Source organism: Aulonocara stuartgranti (assembly GCF_965226115.1).
Source record: "Aulonocara stuartgranti genome assembly, chromosome: 22".
NCBI lineage: Eukaryota > Metazoa > Chordata > Actinopteri > Cichliformes > Cichlidae > Aulonocara > Aulonocara stuartgranti.
The window spans coordinates 25,234,387-25,256,958 of NC_138957.1; the positions used below are offsets into that span (position 1 = coordinate 25,234,387).

At 41.8% G+C, this 22,572-nt stretch overlaps 1 protein-coding gene across 2 annotated transcripts in view; it reads left to right on the forward strand.

Annotated features, from left to right (window-relative positions):
- The first annotated feature begins 1,626 nt into the window (after positions 1-1,626).
- The window catches only part of tgfbr2a (transforming growth factor beta receptor 2a), a 30,851-nt gene continuing 9,905 nt past the window's right edge, over positions 1,627-22,572 (forward strand). The window contains exons 1-5 of one of the 2 annotated variants that reach the window (XM_082522309.1): positions 1,627-1,721; positions 13,824-13,965; positions 16,452-16,642; positions 20,641-21,404; positions 22,253-22,394. In XM_082522309.1, the coding sequence (XP_082378435.1) occupies positions 13,835-13,965; positions 16,452-16,642; positions 20,641-21,404; positions 22,253-22,394 (1,228 nt within the window). In that variant the 5' untranslated portion in view covers positions 1,627-1,721; positions 13,824-13,834. Of the gene's footprint in view, positions 1,722-11,097; positions 11,571-13,823; positions 13,966-16,451; positions 16,643-20,640; positions 21,405-22,252; positions 22,395-22,572 lie in introns of those variants that run through there. The other variant, XM_082522308.1, reaches the window with a different exon arrangement.

Consider the following 22,572-nt stretch of genomic DNA (forward strand, 5'->3'; position numbering starts at 1 on the left):
CAGGATGCTGATCTGACATCATGAGTAGTGCACAGGTGTACCTCAGACTGCCCACAACAAAAGGCCACCCTGGAATGTGCAGTTTTTTGCGCTATTGGGGGTCTGGGGACCCAGAACCGGTCAGTATCTGGTGTGACCACCATTTGCCTCATGCAGTGCAACACATCGTCGCATGGAGTCTATCAGATTGTCAATTGTGGCCTGTGGAATGTTGGTCCACTCCACTTCAATGGCTGTGCGAGGTTGTTGGATATTCGTGGGAACTGGTACACGCTGTCGTATACGCCGGTCAAGCACATCCTGAACATGCTCAATGGGTGACATGTCCGGTGAGTATGCTGGCCATGCAAGAACTGGGACATTCTCAGCTGCCATCTGCCCTGAACAATGTGAACCATGATTCATCCGTGAAGCGCACACCTCTCCAACGTGCCAGACGCCATCGAATGTGAGCATTTGCCCACACAAGTCTGTTACGGCGACGAGCTGGAGTCAGGTCAAGACCCCGATGAGGACGACGGGCATGCAGTTGAGCGTCCCTGAGACGGTTTCTGACAGTTTGTGCAGAAATTGTTTGGTTGTGCAAACCAATTGTTCCAGCAGCTGTCTGGGTGGCTGGTCTCAGACGATCTTGGAGGTGAACCTGCTGGATGTGGAGGTCCTGGGCTGGTGTGGTTACACGAGGTCTGCGGTTGTGAGGCCGGTTGGATGTGCTGCCATATTCTCTGAAACGCCTGTGGAGACGGCTTATGGTTGAGAAATGAACATTCAATGCACAGGCGACAGATCTGGTTGACATTCCTGCTGTCAGCATGCCAATTGCACGCGTCCTCATTGCTTGTGGCATCTGTGGCATTTTGCTGTGAGACAAAACTGCACATTCCAGGGTGGCCTTTTGTTGTGGGCAGTCTGAGGTACACCTGTGCACTACTCATGATGTCAGATCAGCATCCTGATGTGGCACACCTGTGAGGTGGGATGGATTATCTCAATGTAGCAGATGTGCCCACTACCACACATTTGGACTGATTTGTGACCACTGTTTGGGAGGGATGGTTATATTGTGTATCTGGAATGAATTTTAGGTCTCTACGTCCATCCCATGGGGAATGGGAGCAGTAACAAAGGTGTTGCGTTTATATTTTTGTTGAGTGTATATTCCTGAATGGATCGCTGTGGACTGCTCTTCCTACTCCCACTCAAAATTTAATCTTAACGCACTGAAAGCACATTTAAGGAAATCTTCCTTTGCTAATCTATTATGCCCTAGGCCTGGTCCACTCTACTGCTCGAGAGAGAGAGGCGTATAAATGTTGCAGATTCAGTGTAATATATTGGTTTTTCTGAATGCCTGTGGATTTCTTAATCTTGTATTTTTTTTTAAAATACAAGATTAATACAAGATTGGACACTTTCTTGTCCAACATGCAAAATTTCAACATTCTTCTGAAACATTTAAAGTATTCAGAGTTTTGATCTTTACAGCCAGAGACAGAGAACAGCTTGAAAGAGCAGCCTTAACAAAGAAAAGACTGGCTGTGTTATCCATGTCAGCAGAGGCCAACACATCCCTGACAGTGTTGGTATTGTGCATGCAGCAGCTGATTATGCTGTAAGACCCTTTTTTTTAACAATGTGGCAAACACACTCTTTCTTCCCCTCGGTGATGTAGAACTAAACAGGAGAGACGGGAACATTTAGCAGTGGAAGATAAGACTCGGGTAAGTCGTTTCTGCTTCTGAAATTAACTCTGCCGGCTGTATTTCCTCTAAAAAATAAGCATCATCTTTGTTAGTTAATATAAACGTGACACCAAGGAGCCAGTGCTGAATGTATTTTTCATCTAAATGCCTTCATCTTCATCGCATGGCCAGTAACTCGCTGTGAGAGCGTCATTTGTCTGAGAACACCATATTTAAAACTAGACTTTCTGATGAAATTCCACCCAGAATGATTAATAAATCAAAACCCCGGTGTCTCGCTGTTGCACCACAGCAGAACTGGAAGCTGAAGTCTGATTTCCTGAAATGTCTGAATCGTGCCGGTGTCGGGAGAGTCAGTGGCGGGGGGGTGCTCTGTAAGGAAATTCCTCACAGCGAGATACCTGGCAGTCACTGTTTGGATAAGCTCACTGGGATCTGGCAATGAAAAAGAAAGAAAAAGAAGTGCCTCGGTCCAAAAGCCAAAATGAACTTCATTAGATGTGATGGGGAAAATGAGTGAATGTGAAATCTTGTCCAAATGGAAAAAGTCAATTTAATCTGAAAGAAGTTCATTGAACCGTATTCAACCTTGACATGTGAAAATCAACACACTTTGTATCCACCGGAGAGTATTTTGTGATACTTCACCAGCAGCTTCTTCTGAGCATCATTAGCTGCACTATACGCGACTGCAGCACAGTGGCTGCACTGAATAAAGCCTACAATGGCTCTTTTAGGGGAGGGTTGTAATTTTCTTGTCATGTGCGTGCTGTGTTGATGCGCGGGCTACGAGGGAACACACAGAGATTCAATCTCGCTCTGTGTCATGCAAAGTTTGCTTAGAAAAGTAGAAATTGCGAGCAGGTTCTCTATCATCAAAGTCGTCCACGAGAGCCTGAGAATCGACTCCAATTTCCACGGAGTGGCTGAGAATAAACGTATGTTCGCAGTCATGGTAAATTTACAAACCGGCGAGGGAAAGCTTATGGAATGAGGCGTTAAATTAAATCCATTTGGTCTGTTGACGTCACAGCGTCGCTTTTCAAGTGCATCTTAAAATATTTGACATATTTCTCAGCGGGCCAGGAGGACGAACGTGTTGGCTGACTGCGTAGTGGATGTTAAACACATTTAGAGCACATTCACACTCTCTGGGGTGAGAGTATTACAAGTGTTTATCTACTGCAATAACGCTGGAACACAACTGAAGTCTGTAACGCATCGTGTTCACCGCTCGCTTTAATAAACAACATTAGCAGCACTAAAGTGCAGTTTGAGGCAGAAACAGTAACATTTTAAGATGGAATTAGTCTGAAATAATATGCTGGTATAGACACAGATAACATCTCTTGCTTTCTCACTCTTACGTACACATAAATACATAATATACAGTTTCTCTATTGTCTTACAATGTTTACCACGTGGCCACGGTTCAGCTCCTCGTGCTTATCAGTGTCGGGTCATGTTGGTATTTCCTGCCTGCAACAAGAGCAGAAGGTGGCACAGGATGAGTGCTGTTTCCTGTGTTGGCACACCCAGCATGTACCCACCAGGAACCACATCCACCCCATACTCAGAGGAAGCATTGTAGCGGTTACACTGTATTGTATGATGGATGTTTTCAGGTGGCATTCTATGTAGCTGTTTGCCTGAGATCAAAGAAAGCTGCAAGAATACGATTGGCAGAGAGAAGTTTGCAGAAAGTTCCTGTCTTCACCTGACAAGACGCATCATAGTAACAGGGGGGGGGAAAAAAGGTGCAGAGGGGTTTGAGGATTTAGGTGGTTTTGGATCTGCCTTGGCTCAGCAGAGGTCCGGGCTTTTATGGATTATGAATTTCCATTTTTCTTTAAAACCTGAATATACTTTAAAATTCCTCTTTATCATTACAATGAGCGAAATGGTGCTCAAACAACATTTGTGATATGAGATCACAGGATTAAAATTTGTAGTGAAACCTATAAAAACTGGCAATTATCACAAGATTAGAAGAACACAGTGGCTTCCAAATACATTTAAAGGCCCCCACATAACTAGCAGATTAAAGAGTTATTTGATAAATACATTATTTGACTTTTAATAAAAGGATAAATGTCAGCAAACCAATTATTATTCTAACTTTGCCTTTAATGCCAAAGTGATCTTTTTGTAGTAGTATTTTAGGAGTCTGCGTGACTCCAAAGGGATCCCTCTGGGTAGTGGAGGCCTCTGTGTGTGACATTAATATACTGTCTGTTGCCATTTGTTACTGCGGAAACCTCATTTGGCTGCAGCGTTGTTTCATCTGGGTCTTTCGGCTAAGCCTTTCCCATGGGAAGCACACAGAGGAATCTTTGGTCTGATCAAGGAATTCTGCAGATGTTTGTAAAAATGCACACAGCCACTGAGACCATGGAGGACTTGCCCTTCAAACACTCTGATGTTGAATGTTTATTAGAAGTGGCTTTACTCAGGAAACCACAATCACTGGGCGCGCTCATTGGATGCATTTTGAAAGGCGGACGATTCCACGTCTTTGTGAATGCAGTTTTCTCGATCCATGTGTACATCCCGTGTAACCAGATAAGTACTCGGACCTTAAATCCTCCAGGAATAGAGAAAGATTAGGAGGATTAAGATTAAGATTTTTTTGAACACCACTTCAATTTCACAACAGTCTAATTCTATTCTGTGCACATCTACTATACTAAGAACCTTTGTATTAACATTGTGGGTGGATGTGGGATGTTTAAGGTTTACAGTGCCACATTATGGAAATTAGCTGAAATATTATGTGTTTCCGCTGCAGTTAAAAGGTAAATGTAGCATTTATTCCAAATATTATACCTCTCAAATATTTGTCTTCCTACCCTAATCCCAACCGGTAGTGGCAGATAGCTGCCACTCCCCAAGTCTGGGTCCACCACAGGCATCTTCCTGTTAGAAGGGATTTTTACCTCCCGACTGTTGCCAAACTGCTTGCCCATATGATTTGGCTGTTTTCTCTGCTTTCTTTGTGTTATTGTAGGGTCTTTACCTTACAATGTAAAGCACCTTTAGCCAACTGTTGCTGTAATTTGGTGCTATAAAGACAAAATTGAATTGAAATGAAAGCAATTCAATTTTGCCTTAGGTTGATCAATAAATTACCATAAAGTTCTTTTTATTCACGGTGCATTGGACCACTGACATTTCAAGTTCTGAAGCTTAGAAATCCAGTAGAGGAGGAAGAGGTTTATCTTTTAAGTAATTTAAGAACATATTAATAAAACTGCTTTCACACAATGACTGTATGAAGTGAATCTAGGTCCACATGTAGGCTACTCCCAGACAACCCGAGAATAGGTGCAACCTCTTTTCACAGTAGTTTGAGTTTGATTTACTCATATTAACGTTGCCTCGAAGTAAACCATTAGGTCCAAATAGCTTTTTCAGTTGTCATTAATTTTATTACGTGCTCTTCCTACTGCCATAAGTCAAAATGAGCCAGCTGACCTCTGTAAACTCTGAGTGTTAGCAATAATAAAGGATGGGTTCTAATCATTCTTTATGTTTGGTGAAGGTTTTGCTTTTTTCTATTATACAAATAAAAAAGCTGGTTCATAAAAAATGACACCAATGAGGGCAAGAAAGTAAAGCGAGATAATAAAAATCCAATAAACCACTAAAATGATATAAAGTAAAGAACAGGAAAGTGATACGATCACTGCATTTCGATGGGATGCCTCCTTCACAGTAATCATTTTTGCAGCTTTAAAGTGCATGTTTTAATCCCAATGCAAAACTAATGACATCTAATTATGCATTCTAGTGTCACTCATACAGAAACACGTAAGCCTAATCTTAAAGGTAGCATCTAAAAGGTTAAACCCAAACAAAATAAATCTTTCATCACTGCAGAGATCGGATACAAAGCATACGTTTCCTTTTTAGTATGCATGAAATTCTCCGATAAACAGCACGCAATACCTCTCATGAACCACCTTGAGTATGCATGTGTGTAACTGTATCTCCAGCCACATTAGGGACCCATATTGAAACATTTTATTGAGAGCAGGGCAAATGAATCTTTCCCCTCTTTGCTTAAATGGTCCGCTCCCTGTAATCTTGGTTTGAAGAATGGCATGACCATCATCTTCATCATCTTCTCTCTGCTCTGTTGCACCACAGATGTAGTTACAGGCCAATGACAGGACAGACTTGAAGCTGGTTTAAGCCTAGGCTGTGCAATCCTCCTTTAAGCAGTTACATACTTCAATGCAAGCCATTTGTGGCGAGGGCCGCTGAAACGCTTGATGTGTGCCATTATGCTCTAAGGGAAGAAATGGTTTCCAAACAATATCAGCTGACATGTTGGTGGGTTTTTGTCTTTCCTAGTTTTTTCTCCCCTTTCTGCTGTTTCATCCTCTCTTTTCTCTGCTTTCTTGTCTTGTTACTTTAGAATAAGGGTCTGTTTTCACATTTGCATTGTGATTCAATTAATAGCACTACCACAATGCTGTGTTACGTAAGTGTATGCAATACTCAGTGCGGTTAGCCTGGATTTACACAGGTACACGCATGCTGGGTACAGATAAAAGTTGTTGTTGTTGTTTCATCTCACGTCTTTTGCTTCACCATTGAACACAATCTAAACGGAGCAACAGGATGTTCCCTGTGACACAGAAAAGGGGAGTCACATGCTGCAGCGTTTGTTCACATGTTTGCTTCTCTTTCTAAAACAAGTCTTGGCACAGTTTGAGACACATATCAATTTTATGCCTGGGAACAATAGGCCTAAAAGTGATGTGATACCAAAGGTTGTAACCTTTGGAGCCTTCAAGATAAACTTTCCCTTCCTTCACAGCGTCTGACTAATGCTGAAGGACAAAGCCTGTTCACAGCGGTTGGAGAAGACAGAGAGAGCCTGTTGTTGTCAGAATAGGCCATTTCGACTTCCTTAGGTTCGCCAGTGGTACCAAGAAAACTGTGCCAAGCCATTGTGTGGGAACATGTGTTACTGTTTGTGGCCATGTAACTGTGTCACTAAAGCTGTTAGGTGTGACTCTGTGACCCTCGTGCAGGACATGTCTGCCTCACAGTTCCTGAGCACTGAGTAACATTTGTGGCAAAGTGCATGAACTTATGAAGTAAAACGTTATTTTGTGCTTTACCTTACCTACCTATCTTCACCATATGGGGTATGTTTGTTGCACATCTGTGTAGTTTGTGTGTATATTAAAGTTATAACCAACACCTTTTAAAAGGTGCAACTTTTACTTTAAAAACATTTCGCATGGCACTTTTTAAACTTTCACTACCGCTCAGCGAATAGTTGGCGAGTGTTCGCGAACATGTCAGCAACATCTTCCATCCAAACTGCAAGGCAACTGTGGAAACCTGCTAGCAGCATACCGCTATGCAACCAATTTTACCTGCCTGCCAACCGCCACTCGCCGACTGGTCAGGGAATAATTCCCGTGGTGATTGTGTTGAGGTCGCCAAACTGTTTCCTGCCCTAAGATTCACTATTAAATACTTACTGAAACCTTCCTTGTCAGCAAGATTAAGCAAAAATTACCAGGTGGAGCCCAAAATGTTGATTCTGTTCAACTGGACATAGTGTTTTCAGTGGCAGAAAAAACATTTCATCACTCATCCAAGTGACGTCTACGGTCTCAGCTGACTGCAGGTTCCCCAGGTGGTGTAATACCAGGTGGAGGTTCATGAAGGGGAGGTACAGCAGTGCAGGGAAGTCTCTTGGTTTGAATCTGCTGGTCTGGAGCCCTTCTTTTTTTCTCAGGTTGCATCATTTTCCACGGTCCATTGGCTGTAGGTGCGTTTGTGGCTGTGAACTGTATGTCTTGTGTGTCTATCTTTGTTAGCTCTGCGATGAACCGGCGACCAGTCTGGTGTGTACCCCATGTGTGCCAGACTACAGCCTATCTGGTAGTTAGGAAGATGTATTAACAGAATTGCAAGTAAACACCCCCACCCCCACCCAACATTCAGATTTAGATCATTAGTTATGGGGGAGTGCTGCTCACTCTCAGTGCTTCTTTAGCTCGGAGTATGCAGTCATTTTAATCCTTAAAAAAACCTGAAACCCTAAAAAAGCAACACTGTACTGTAACTGGTGCAGTTTGACTGTAATACTGTAAGAGAGGATCTGAGATCTCTGGGGCAAAAGTAGCATCTGAAGGATTGAAGAGGCACATCCTGAGGCGCAGACACCTGACAGGCTGACATCTACAAGCTAATGAAACATTTCAGATTCCCGTTGCGTAGGCAGGCATCTTAATCATGTGCAATTCAAGTGAAGAAGATACTGATTCAAAATGACTCAATTGTTTTAGTTTTTTGCCACTATTCTCACCAGCAATTTGCAAGTTGCATTAAATTTCTTTCTGTTGTGCAAATACACATTGCTGCTCTCATGGGACTGCAGTTTTTCCTTTGGCATAAGCAGAACTTGAGCATTTTATCCTGTAACAAAGTCCTGACTGAAAGTAGGTTGTATATACAGACAGCATGAGGTCGGTGGCTTGCAGCTTGCTTGCTTTTATAACTGCTGTGCCAACAACACCCCAAAGAAGTATGACTAAACCTCCTCTGCTGAGGCAGTAGGGAATCTGTTCAGATACAAGTCCATACACCCTAAAGGCTAGAAAGCATTTTTATGAATCACCAACCTTGAAGGTGACCTGGAGATCAAGATTTCTTGATGATATGTCTGTAAAAACTGGACAAAATACAAATTCTATTAAGGAGGTTTGCTCTTTGTGAGAACATTTCTTCATCCTGACTCCTACAGCAACAAAAATCCTGGTTAATAAAACACTTGTGAGTGAATTTTCTCGCCCATTTTGCTTCGCCAGCAGATTTTAAAAATATATTTACATTAACCTAAAACTTAAGACTATAAGATATTAGTAGTATATTTGTTTGTTTGGTAATTGTCATGTATATCATTGTCATGTTCAAGAAAAAAGTTTGAGATGATTTGATCTTTGTGACACAGCCTTCAGCAGATAGGTATACTGTGGTTTTAAAGGGATGGACATGGTCAGAAACTATACTTAGGCAGGCTTTGGGGTTAAATGATACTAAGTCGGTATTAAGTGGTCTAAATTGTGTCAAAAAATATCCCTACACCGCTGCACCACCACCAGCAGCAGTGTGAATCACTGATACCAGGCAGGACGGATTCACGTTTACAACAAATTGTGACCCTATCTCCTGAAAATTGCAACAGAAATCGAGACTCATCAGAGCAGGAAAATGTTTTCCATTTTTCTGTTGCCCAGTTTTGATGCGCCTGTGTGAATTGTAGCCTCTGTTTCCTGTTCTTAGCTGACAAAAATGGCACCCAGTGTGGTCTCCTGCTGTTATAGCCCATCTACTCCAAGGTCCCATGTGTCATGTGTTCAGAAATGTTCTTCTGCAAACCTTGGTTGTAACCAGTAGTTAGTTTAGTTATTGTTGCCTTCTTATCAGCTTAATGAAGTCTGGCCTTCTTATCTGACCTCTGGCAACAACAAGGCATTTTCACTGGGAGAACTGCGGCTCAGTGAGTATCAGTCCAAAAAAGAAGAAGATTGTTATGTGGGAAAATCCCAGTAGAGCAGCAGCTTCTGAAATACTCCCACCAGGTCATCTGGTGCTAAAAAACATGCCACTTTCACAGTCACTTAAACCGCTTTTGATACCCATTCAGATACTCAGGTTTGAACCTTAGTGTTTCATTTGGCGCAGGTCTACATGCATTGAGTTGCTGCCATGTGATTGGCTGATTAGAGATTTCCACTAACAAACAGCTGAAAAAATATTGTTAAAAAATCATTTATTTTTTAAACAAGTAGTTAAATAGGTGTACCTATTAAAGTGGCTCACTGACCCGATCTGCAATTCAGCATCTTCCTCACTTTGAGTACTTGCCTTCTCCTCAGCTTAGCACTTAGTAATGAATCAATATCCCCGTGTGTCATCTCCTTTTGTGTAATACCTCCGGTGGGCAATGAGCATACATTTTATGCAGAAAATCCTGTGTGGGAAAGACACCACACTTGTTTTTATCATTATTTTAACTACAGAGACACAGATGTGCAAAGAGACTGACATCCCTGAAAAGCCTTTTATAATGCATGCAGTGCGTGTTTGCCACCGGTGTTATCCCAAGGCATGAATCCAGAGATTTGTTATCAGGCTGGTCTGTTGATCTTTTCACTTGACCAGAGAAGTTTACAAGAACGGCGAGCACCTGTATGTTTACCTGGTGCTTGTTTATCTGTGTTTGCGCAATGAACTAGGAAAAAAAAATCATTCAAAGGTAGACGTGCATGGAGAAACTTGTGCAAGGTTTAGGGAGGGGGGGCTAAAAGTGTAAATAAGCCTTTCTTGGCACACTTGAGTGTGCTGCGCTTCCTGTAGCGCAAAGGCAGATAAAAATCACACAGTTTGGTACAGAGTATATTTATAAAGTTCTGAAGGCGTTTTGTTCGGGTGCTGTGGTCACTCAGCAGGATGTTGTGATCTACTTAGGTTTTGTATGATCTGTGGGGAGCTGCCTCACAACGCTGTGGGGTCTCCACCTTGTGGCTTGGACCCCATCATGCAGTGCCGGGTGGCTGAATGCCATGCAGGCTTGAATAAAAACGTGCACAGACTTGTGTAAACCCACCCACACCCACTGACTAAGAGCAAATATGAAAAAAATAAATAAATGCACCATACTATTTGAGAGTACATTAAAACCTGCTGTATTAGAATTTGTATGCCTAAAATGTACAGTCAACTATCACTGAAGACCATCTCAAAACATGATGATCATTATTCTGAGGCATCTTCTGATGTTTTTTTCTTTTTAAACTCAACACTGCACCTACACTGAAGCCGGCTTGCCAGAAGTAATATAAGAGGTGCTAATAAAGTTCACTGAGCTGGTGGTTATAGAAAGTACAGCTCGGAAAAAAGGAAAAAAAGAAAAAGAGTTATAAGCCAAAGGGTTACAGGGTCAGAACTGAAACCTGACATCACATCTCAAGTATGTAGAGGAAAAGCAAAAGCAAACGCATGTCTGCAAAACCCTGGCAATAGACCAGTAATTTATCGGTGTTATAGTGGACTTAACCTCTGTGTGTCTTCAATAAAAACCAACACTGTGAGATATAAAGATACTCTCACAGCTTCTCATGTCATCCTTGACAAACCGTGGGCCTGGAACCTCTCCAGCAAAATCATGCAGCAGCAGAGGAACGCAATTTAAACTTTAAACTTGGATGGGGACATTTAAGTGAATTTAATGTGCTGAGTTTTTATTGTGTAAAACGCAGTAACACTCTAATAAATCCAAAACACAGAACTCAGCAGCTACCTTTCAAAGCTGACACCTCTAAATAAGATCTGCAACGAGTGACTGTTTTGAAGTAAAAGGGTGTTTGCATTGACTTAAAAGCCTATAGGCGGTTAAGCTATTTTTTGAGCGTGTCATTTCTAGTCTTGCTCTGCTGGTTTTCAGCCTCTTAATGACATGCTTCAGAGCCGCATGAGCCTGACCAAGAAGAAAAAAAAAAAGAATACGAGAAGAAGAGAAAAAAACCTGTCCAACCCCTTCTGAAGATTTCCTGTTTCATGAAATGCGCACATACTGTGAGTCATATAGGGTAAGTCCTGCCTTGTGTTTACCCAATCTGCTTCTTTTCCTTCGTCTTCCCGGAGCCGTGAAGGCGTTTAAAAGGGAGCAACAGGCGGGCCGAAGAAAGTCCGCGGAGACTGGATATTAACCCGCTGTCAAGGCTTCGGCAAATTAATGAGAAAGAGGGCAGCGCACAGTCTAAATGGAGCTACTTCGGTTTTCCGCTTTTTGGTGTGGAATGATACTCTTTGGTAGTAGTCTGCTCGAGGAGGCGGGTGAGTTGAACTTTAAACTCTCAGAAAAGTAGTCAAAGCTTCGGAACTTATTTCAGCGGACTCTGTGAAGAAGAAGCGGAGTGATACAAAGTGACAATTGATTACCCTTATTTATTTATTGGGCAAAAATATGATACTGTAATTGCTTTTTTTCCCCAAACAGGTGTTTCTTTAGCTTTTAGCTAAAACTACGTAAAAAGAAAATACCCAGGTGCGAAGCCTTGTTTATTCAGGAAACTTTACTTGCTAATGTAGTCTCAAATGTAAATTAGCTTCACTTGACTCCGTGAGTCTCTCTGTCGCAACTTTCATCAGTGCGAATGCGATAGCTTTGGGAAGACATCACCTGCTGTAAGTCACCAGCCTCCTTTGGTTATCTGCATCTTTGATGTGTAGCCACAGTGCTAACAGGTCTAACGCCCCCCCCCCTTAAGGAAGACAGTGTTTTACCTTCATCTGTCTCAGACTCAGTCCCAGCGGCACCAAGTGGCTTTGGCTGCTCCTAATCCTTCCCCCCACCTCTCTGCAATTATATGTAGCCCTGGGTGACAATTACTACCATTCATCCCTTCCTTTGCCCGCCTCCTCCTGGGTTAAAATGACATGCTCTTTCAGAGGAGTTGCTCTAATGATATAATTACTCAGGCTCAGCCACCTTCCTACAGCACTCAGGCATGGACTATCCCTTCAGTGCTGATTTACTTCAAAACACCTCACCAGCCCGCTGGGCAGACTTTTAAAATTGCTCTGTGGCGTAGTTTAGTCTGGAGTTCAGGTGTGATATTTTCATGTTTGTTTTGTTTTTTTATTTGTGAAGGCCTCTCTCAGTGCAGACAAGCCCTGAAAGCAAAAACAAAACAAAAAAAGCCAACGATTTCCTGATAAGGTCTTGTGAAAGTGCCTCATCTGCTGCTGATTGTCAGGCGCAGCCATCCGGTGGCAGTGATCTAATTTTGCTGCACTTCCAGGGTGCATGTTGTACAGCGTGTCTGTTGCTGACCCCACCCTGCAGCCTGGGTGTTGGGGGAACAGACATAGTAGGATCCTTGTGCCAGGTTAAGAGCACACACACACTGACAGAGAGCACCTTTCTCGTAAGCTTGTGTGAAGCCCAAAGCATACTTTTTTTTTTTTTTTGCTGACCATGTCAAGAAGCACGCTTTCACTTACACTTCCCCTTCTAAAACTTATTTACTATTTGGTCATGTGATAAACCCTCAGCGGTGCCATTTTGAGACATCGACCAACTTCAGGTACATCAGTGTACCAGAAGCGGTGTTTTCCCTCTTGGTTTGTTCGTGAGTTGAATTCTCTGATGAAAACAGCAGGTTCAACTTCCTGTACACGTGAAGTCAGCATACAGATGAACTGTGGTTAGGTGGTTTAACTGAACCAGCAAAGTCACGTGTTTCCACTCTGCGTAACACATGCAATGCATGCATCTCAATCCTGCCAGACATCGTGATTGTTTCTTCTTTTTAATCATTCTCCTTATTAATCCTAGTAAATCTGAAATGTCCCCTTTACAAACTGTTTCCACATCTTAAAGCCACAACATCCTCTTTTCGCTCATAATTTTGTGTAGTAGCCAGAACTCCTTTTAAAAACTAGAGAAGAGATTCTTCACCTTTCTGTCTCTGATTTTATTTTGGTGGGGTTTTTGTCATCACGTCCCTCAATGCAAGGATAAATTACAGAACTGCATCCTAGGACTGTTTGTGGAAATAAAATTCTTTCTCGCTCCTGTTCTTCACAGACTGATGCATAATCTCGTTTTTTTTCCCCTTTCTTTTTCCATCAACAAATCATCAGCGGTGTTGGCACAACACCTTACTTGATGGGGAGCCGACTCATCGGGCTGACAAATTAGAGACCCTCAGCAAGAAAATTCATCCGTGTTTCCTCTGTTTGTTGTTCTTGCCTGTCTGGCAGTTGTCTCCTTAGATGATTATCAAACCCACAGGCACTCCTCACACAATCCTGTGTGTCTCACTGATACAGGTCTGAACAAGTCCAAAGGAGGTGGATGCCACTGCTCTGCTTTGTTAAGCTCCCACAGGGGGAGGAAAATGTGTCCACCCCTGTAGTATGAAATTGTTTGGATATTCCTGTGGTTATGTGGAATATCAGCTTCTGCACACTGACAAATTCCAAAATACCTCCGTCCTTTGATTAAATTTCAGGTTTTTAAGGCTGTTGAAATGAAATTCACAACTTAATCTTACCTCTTTCACTTCCTCTTTTTTTTTCCAGAGGCCTCTATAATGAAGCTACCTAAGCTGTGCAAGTTTTGTGATATACAGCCAACTAACTGCTCGGGTAAAGGGAACTGTAAGGTGGAGTGTGGCATTACATCTATTTGCCCCCAAAAAGAAGACGTGTGTGTCAGTATTTGGTAAGTGTCCACTGAACTTCCTGCCTTGTGATTCTAATGCAATGATTCAGGATGTAAATGAACAATTAAACTATAGCAAAGAGACTCAAGAGCTTTTCTTTGTTTCGTTCTTTACTTTCTGACGTTTATTGTGCCTTTTTATATTTATACGCCTCTTCATGCAAACACAAAGCGAAGTTAGGAAATAAGGGGAACAATGGCTACTTATTTATTCATCAAATCAGCCGTCGTTTCCTTCCTGAAGCTCTAAAATCTCCTTCATTGTGTGACCTTTTGCTTTTTTCACTTTCTCCGTCAGCATTTTGCCCAAAAAGCCGGCCCGATTATGACAGCTCGTGATCGCCTAACCACCCGTCAGCATCAAATCTGACTCTGATTGTGAGAAGCAGTAGGAAGCAGATTTGTATTGGTGTTAAAAGCTTAAAGCAGTGCTGCTGTTTCTCATTATACTCGCAGTGTAGTGGGCTTGTTATGAGCTGAGGTTAGCAGAAAGCTAATGGCACGTGGACAGCAGCACCTCTTTAAAATGTCTCTCATAACCGCCCAGGTAGCACTGCTCAGCAGGAATTCCAAATGTAAATATGCTGATTTGTACAGAGCCAAGTTTTTATTTTTTTCTTCTGTTGTTTGTATTTAAGTCTCCATCCTTAGAACTTTGAATTCAATGTTTTAGTCATTTGTGTGTGTGTATATTGTATATTACATAAAAATATTGCCATTTACAGCTACAAGTTTGTCATTGCATTATGTACCTAATTATTAAGGCTGTGCAAAAGTCTTGATCCACCTCTCATTTCTGTATATGTTGCTTCCAAGAAGCCAAACTTTGTTATACTCAAGTGTTCCTGAGTAGTAGTTCTCCAGACTTACAGAGCTTTTCTTTGGACATAAGCTGCTTTTCATTGATCTTCAGTTCAGCGCTTGTGCCTGAACATTTTCAGAGGATTTTATTTTGTGCTTGGGTTGTTGTTTAAGTCATTTAACACTTATCTATAAATCAATCAAGCACAAAAAAGGCGCCTAACAGAAAGGGATGAACCGGTGTTGTGTCTATACATAAGAACTTTTACATGAGTGCAAGGTAAAAAGTGCAAGGAAATATGAGTTTAAATACCTCAACCATCTAAAGCAATAGACAGTGCACAAGACAGGTGAAGAAGAGAGTGCAGGTTTGATAGAGTAGGTGGAGACATGTATTAGGGATGATTTGTGACACAAGGGTAGCAGCAAGAGTGAAAAGAATGGTTTATATATGAGACCTGGCATATGTATGGTTTATAGATGGTGGCACTGACTAAAAGACAGGAGGCCAAGCTGATGATGTTAAGACTTTCCATGGGTGTGACCACGACGGATAAAATTAGAATTGAGTACATTAGAGGACAGCTCGGGTCGAGTGGTTTCAAAGGCAAGGTTTAGATGGTTTCGACGTGTGCAGAGAACAGAGAATTCCCAGAGAATATTGGGAAAAAGGTCTTCAATGTGGACCTGCCAGGCAGGAGGAAAACAGGAAGACTGTAGATAAGATTTATGTAGTAAAGGAGGACATGCAGAGGGTTGGTGTAGCAGAAGAAGATAGGTTGAGATGGAGGCTGATGATCCACTGTGGCAACCCCGAAAGGGAGCAGAGAGCGAGAAGAAAGTACTTTGTAGTACTAGCAGTCGACAAACATACAATTTGTTTTCTTTCCTTTAACCAAATGTAAGAAAAACACCAAACATAACAGTTTGACAGGAATAAAATAATATTTTTGCATCATCAAGTGATTTCTAAAAAGAGATGTCAGCTGAAAGCTTGACCAATCACAGCATGTTGAGCAGTGTGTCTGTAAAAATAAAAAAATTGAGGAAACTGAGCACATGGTGGATAAAATTAGAAGTGACAGGCCAAAAGCTAGATTTAGATGAACAGTATCTAAAAGTTACGTTCTTAAGAGATAGGAAAAGATCCTGTAATGACCTGCTGTGCAACTGGAAAGATGTGGGCATCATCAGAGGCAAAGAAATGGTCTCAGTGGAAGGACCGCTGCAAAGAAGCCTTTCGTGTCTTCTGGAGAGATAAATCAAAATTTGACATTTTTGTTTGAAATTGTTGTCAATATGTAAGGAGAAGGTCAGGAGAGAGGTACAACAGTGAGTGTCTAAAGCCATCTGTAAAACAGTGGAGGTGCCATCATGGTGTGGGGCTGTGTTTCAGCTAGTGAGTAGAAGATCTTGTCTAATTTGATGCAGTAAAAACATACCGACAGAAAAACGCACAATGGAACACTATCAGTCATGGATTGGCCTCCACATTTCAATAAATCGCTGAAGCTGTTTAGCATTTTCCTAGCAAAATATAAAGAAATCAGGGGTGACTTGAGACTTTCGCACAATAGTGTAGGTCTGCCATCATCTCTTTGTTACAAATCTTTGAAAAGCAGGTAGTGAATACCCGAACTCAAACTTGACTGGTAAAAAGTGTTTATCCGCCTTCTCTTTCTCAGGAGGAAGAAAGCTGGCAACGTCACCTTTGATACAGTGTGCCACAACCCAGCTGAAAAACTGTACGGCTTAGTCTTAAAGGACTACAACAACAGCGAGTGTGAAATGAAAGAGCTGAGTGGCATGGGCTCAAAGTTCTTCATCTGTTCGTGCTCTGAGGATGAATGCAATGAGCGCGTCTTTTTTGACCCAAGTAAGTTAAATTGGCAATTTGTCAAAATGTATGAAATAAATGTGGTAGAAGACAGTTCACTATTAATATTTAACTTGTTTTTGCTATATTTGAATCTTTTATTGTTAAATGCTAAACTATGCGCAACAAATAGCTGCAAATTTGTCAGTCTAGCAACACTGGTACATAAGTCCATGCAGTAGATTTTTAGAGCCTTTTGAATATAGCTGAGCGCTCTGAATGGAAATTGGTTTGATAAGAGTGAAATTAAGCCAAAATGGTCAAATTGCAAGCTGTAAAACCCAAACAATTAACTAAAGCAGGCTAAAGCCTCTTCAGAGCTGCAGCTGGAAACAGGGACATTATATGACTAAGTAATTGGTGTCATAACTACATTTCGGTGGGTGTCTGAACTTTGATTCCAAATAAACACGGAGGCTCTCTGATGCCCCTTTTATTCGTTAGAAGTGAGGAAAAATGCTCTGAACTTAATTCTGCACCACAGTTAATTTTTACTCTAACTAGGTGATAATGTGCACTGAGTCATGTTTTTCACCAAGAAAGCAAAAATCAAAGGATCGATAGCAAGAAAGGTGAGGGTCAAATAAGCAAACCGAGGGAAGACAGCTGTTACAAAAAATTATTTTAAAAAGAAAGGAGAGTAGAGCACAACTAACCAGTCGAGAAAAGTTTAGCTCTCAGCAGCTGTTAAGTGACAATATAGCTACCAAAAAGACCTAGCACAGCTTATCACCATGAAACCCACGGCCTTGAATTACAGAAAGAGCCAGAGCGATTGAGCAGCAGCAGGTTCATTTCCAAATGATGCGACACAAGGGAAAAAAACAAACTTATTTTGCTAGTTATAATGAAACAGTGTCAGGCAGCACATCGACAAACAGTGTAAACATTATTATGTCATGCATGGTGTTTGCTCCTTAGAGTAGTGGTTTACACATTAGTTTTGCAAGCCAAATGTCTCTGTTTAAATTCCAGCCAATAAAACATCCCTTGTGGGATTGCATTAGGAATCCACTGCAAACACTCTGCCAAATTAAACAGCGACCCACTGTGACAAGGGAGCAGCCGAGAGTAACCACATGACATCTCTGTTTGTCTTTGATAACATCAAAGGAACAAGACAAGAAAATCACTATGACTCATATTATTGTAATATAGTGTTATTATAGTGTAATTATAGTGTTGGTTTTGTAAACACAAATAAGCTTCAAGTTATTTTGGTGTGCCCTGATGACCTGGTTTGACGCCTGATGTGCCCTTAGCACCGCACAGGCTGAAAACGGTGTTTGGCTGTGAGCAGGTTTAGAGGCTCATATCAATCCTGCACGCATCATTCTTCTAGAAGTCTGTGTGGCAGATAGTGAGGAAGAAGATGTGATAGAGGAAGTGAAGAGAGCAGGGGGGGAGGATGAAGAGAGATTTCTTATAATTACGCAGGATGTTAAGAAAACATTTTCTTTGGGGTGGGTGGAAAAAACATGTTCGTAATACAACGGTCTTTATTATGCAGCATAGTAGTCTCGGCATTTTCTTAATGTAAGTGTTAGAAAACTATAGGGTTGGTATTTCAAATGTCTTTATGACATTAGAATCATGAACATTCAATTCTAGATGTTCAAGTTATTGTAGACGACAGCACGCTAAGAAGTGTGTGTCCATTTTAATATGTGCAGCGTTATGGACGTAAGTGGTACTCTAAGGACCCCTACAGGTTCTTGTAAAGTTGTTGGCTCAATTATCTATTTAAAAAAACACACACACACAATGATGGATGAGCGATATGAGAAAGGAAGGGTTCCTGCAGAGAGTGCTTTTGAGTGGGGCTCAGAGTTCTGTGCTACACCCCTGCCTGGAAATAGTTTTCAGAGTTCATCACTGGGAGAGTCATACCTTACATATTGCACACCAGTTATTTGATCTGATTTTTAAGTTTTACTCCCTCTATCTTTCATTTCTTTTTAAAGTGGAGGAAGATTCATTTAACATCTTAGAAGTGGAAGTATTTATTCTTTCATTTGTGAGGATAACATGATAACGTCAGAATTTTTTATCAGTTTGTCGTGCATGAGTGCCAACATGTGTGCACTGGGATGCTCTCCAGATGCATAATTGCAAACAGCTTTAGGAGATCATGTAGACACTGGCTTCTAGACTCCAGTTACAACATTGGCCCTGGAATAAGATGTATTTTGACTACGGTGTCCCGGCAGTAATAACACTAAGGTACATTTCCGAGACCTGGCTCTGCACCGAAAGCCAAATTGAAAGCATCTGCGCGGAGCAAAGCACGTCATGGAAACATATTTTCTCACTGTTGGGAATGTCTGTGTGCTCTTTGGAAGTTCTCAGTGACTAAAGTGGGTAAGTTCTGTAGTAAAGGCACTGCAGATGAGCTTGAACAACAGGGCAATAATGCCAATTTGAACCTGTTGAACAAAGCACCATTTAACGATTCAGCTTTTGCTTGCAGTTTTCCCTCTCTTCATACTGGTATACAGCTGCCTTGAGAAGCAAGCTAATGGTATTTCCCACCCTATTATCAGAAACACATTAACAAAGCCTACTGGGAACGGCAATGTTACGAAATGAGACCTAGCTTGAGTGAAAACAAGGTACGTCAGTTGTTATATTGAATGTGAGCGGGTGGTTTGTCAGAGTAACACCCATGTGAATGCCAGAATCGAACAAGACGTAACAAGACGATCAATGTTATTCACTTCACCTGTCAGTGGGTTTAATGCTGTGACTGAATGGTGTGTAAACAAATAAACAAGTACAACTTTAAAGCTTTATTTAAGATGATAGGTACCACTGTTTTCGATGGTTTCCAGTCGTTATGTTATGCTAAGCTAAGCATATCTGAAGCATCATATTTAACAGGCAGGTATGTGAGTAGTATGGATCTACTTCCCACCAGCAAGAGTATTTCTTAAAGCCTTTTTCCCTCTAAAGATTCTACCCTTGTGTATGCAGTATTTCACACTTTGAACTTAAAGATAATTCTCAATAACACGGTTTTTCACAGCATCTCCAGACCTTAAATGTAGCATTACTTCTGCACTTTCAATAATTCACACAACAAGTAAGGATTTTGTCTAAAGCCCGGAGGAGTTTGGAGGCACAGTGACAGGTTTGTTGTGAGAAATAGCTTCTCACTCCACAAAAATCAAAACAAACAGTCTGTCTGAGGCCCTGTAGAGGATTTCAGACATGTGGTTTCCTGTTCAGAAAAAAAAAAAAATTAGAGAGAAGTCGAGGGCTCAACTCAGCTGTCGGTTAGATGCCTGACTCTGCTCCGCGCATTTACACTTGCTCCTAAAATTGTTTGCCAGGTATTTCTTGAAAAATAATGCACACGTGATACTCTTGCCTACACGTGTTATGCAACTCAAATGTAAGCTAGACAGCTAAATAAAGTGTGGCATTTGCTTTAGCAACACAACTTATAAATGACTAAATTTAGAGCGCTTCATACTGGGGACCATTTGAGGTTTTCTTGTTTAGTGTTTTATGTCTGGTGATCTACTTTTTATAGATCTTCTTCTATTGCTGCAGCTTTAAAAACTGGACTATAAACACAGCACAAGCATAAACTCTCACTGTTTGCCAAAACCAAAGCAGCTACCAGACACACCACCTCCCAAATTATAAGAATCAGACATGAGATCGTGCTTGACTGGGTCAGGGTTTGGAGCAGTTTACATTTGTGGCTGAGAATCTAACTTTAGCTCTGATCCTGATAAACATTCCTCAAAGAAGCGTCGGGTTTCTCTTGTCTTCTGATTACTTTACTTGTAGCTAAGTGCTGATACAATCTGCCACAAAGTAATTTAGTGTTTTATGTCTTCATATTGTGGGTGTTGTAGTTTTTAAAAAAAAGAAAAAAGAAACACAGTTACTACTCTCACAGATTTAAAGTGACTTTTAAACTGGTTGTCTGTTCTGCATCTTAACCTCACACTATCTTCATTAACACGTGCTGATTCTTTGACCTTTAGGGCCCACGGAACCACAGGTGATGGCTGTTATCTTAGTAAGCCTGGTGCCTCTCCTGGTTATGGCTACCGTGGTCATCACTTTCTTCTACTTTTACCGTGTGTGCCGCCAGCGCAGTGGCCACTGCGGACACAAGAAAGATTCTCTGCTGGAAATCGACCCACTCGTCATTATAGAAGAAGACAGCAGCTCCACGCACGCCAACAGCCTCAATCACAACACTGAGCTGCTGCCCATCGAGCTGGACGTGCAGGTTGGAAAAGGGCGCTTTGCAGAAGTTTACAAAGCCAAGCTGAAGCAGGGCTCCTCTGTTAGCGTGGAGCAGGGCTTTGAGACTGTAGCAATTAAAATTTTCTCACACGAGGAGTATCCATCCTGGAAGAACGAGAAGGACATTTTCTCAGATGCGGATTTGAGGCATGAGAATGTGCTTCACTTCCTGACAGCAGAGGAGAGGAAGGAGCCGAGACAGTACTGGCTGATCACAGCTTATCATCCACGAGGGAATCTCCAGGAGTACCTGACTCATAATATTATCAGCTTGCATGACCTGTGGCTGCTCGGAGGTTCGCTAGCCCGTGGAGTGGCACACCTTCACAGCGACCGCACCCCCTGCGGTCGCTCCAAGGTGCCTATCGCGCACAGGGACATTAAGAGCTCCAACATACTGGTGAAAAATGACTTGACCTGCTGCCTGTGTGATTTTGGCCTTGCGCTTCGGCTGGACAACTCTCTGTCTGTGGATGAGCTGGCCAACAGTGGGCAGGTAAGGCTTACCTAAGACTAAATTTTGGGCGATCGATTGTTTTCACTTGGCTGTCAATCACTTCAGACATCATCAACTTTGCCAGTGCCCCAAACACAAACCACTCTAAGCCCTGTCGTATAATTCTTCTGGGATATTTGTCAGACTTTGAAAAGAGCCAAGCTATATATCAAACCTTTCATTTTCTTACCCTCACAACTTCAGGACATTGTGTGTGTATATATGGCACTCACTCCATCTTGTCCCCAGAAGGATAATACTGATAGAAATACTGCTGTAAGTGCTCTTGGGTTGTTGTTGTTGTTTTATCATAGTCACAAGACAAACAGGCTTGATTGATTCTTAATGGACTCATTACAAAGACGTAATAGGCCAGAGACAATTTACACTCTGTTATGAAAATGGCTTGTTATGAAAAGGGCTCACCCTTTGCCACACAGCACACCTAATGCACTGTGATGCCCCTAATGCATTAGGAGGAAGCTCCAGTGGACACATTTTCAAGGATGGTAATTATGTGAAGACAAGCAAGGTTTTGATGAGCTCAGTGGTGCCCTTTTTTTCTAATTATTTTCTACATCAACTTTTTTTCTCATGTAGATAAATGTGATTTGATCTCTTAGAGCACACAGGACAAAATCACTACCTGTCGCTCGATTAATGCAGCTACTGTTTAACGAGCAGTTTTCAACAAAACGATTGCTGTTTTAGCAGATAAAAAAAAGTGGTTCGCCACCTTCCCTTAGATGTACCTCTATATTTAAATCGTGCATAACAATATTGTGCATTTGCAACTACGGTCAAAGACGATTATTAATCTGTGTCGCTCTCTATTTGTATTTCCACAGGTGGGCACTGCCAGGTACATGGCCCCCGAGGTGTTGGAGTCCAGAATCAACCTAGAAAACATTGAGTCTTTCAAACAAGCAGATGTTTATTCCATGGCTCTCGTACTGTGGGAGATCATCTCAAGGTGTAGTGCAGTCGGAGGTGAGATCATGAAGTCCTTCTATGCTCTATGTTAATCAGTTAACACGCTGTGCTGTAGAACGATCGCTTCAGTTAAAATTCCCAAAGAAATGCCAATGTTGTTTATTGTTTGTTGCTGAGGGGGGGAAACGAAAAGCAAAAAGGGGTGTGCAGGGAGACGGAACACAGCACAAAAGAA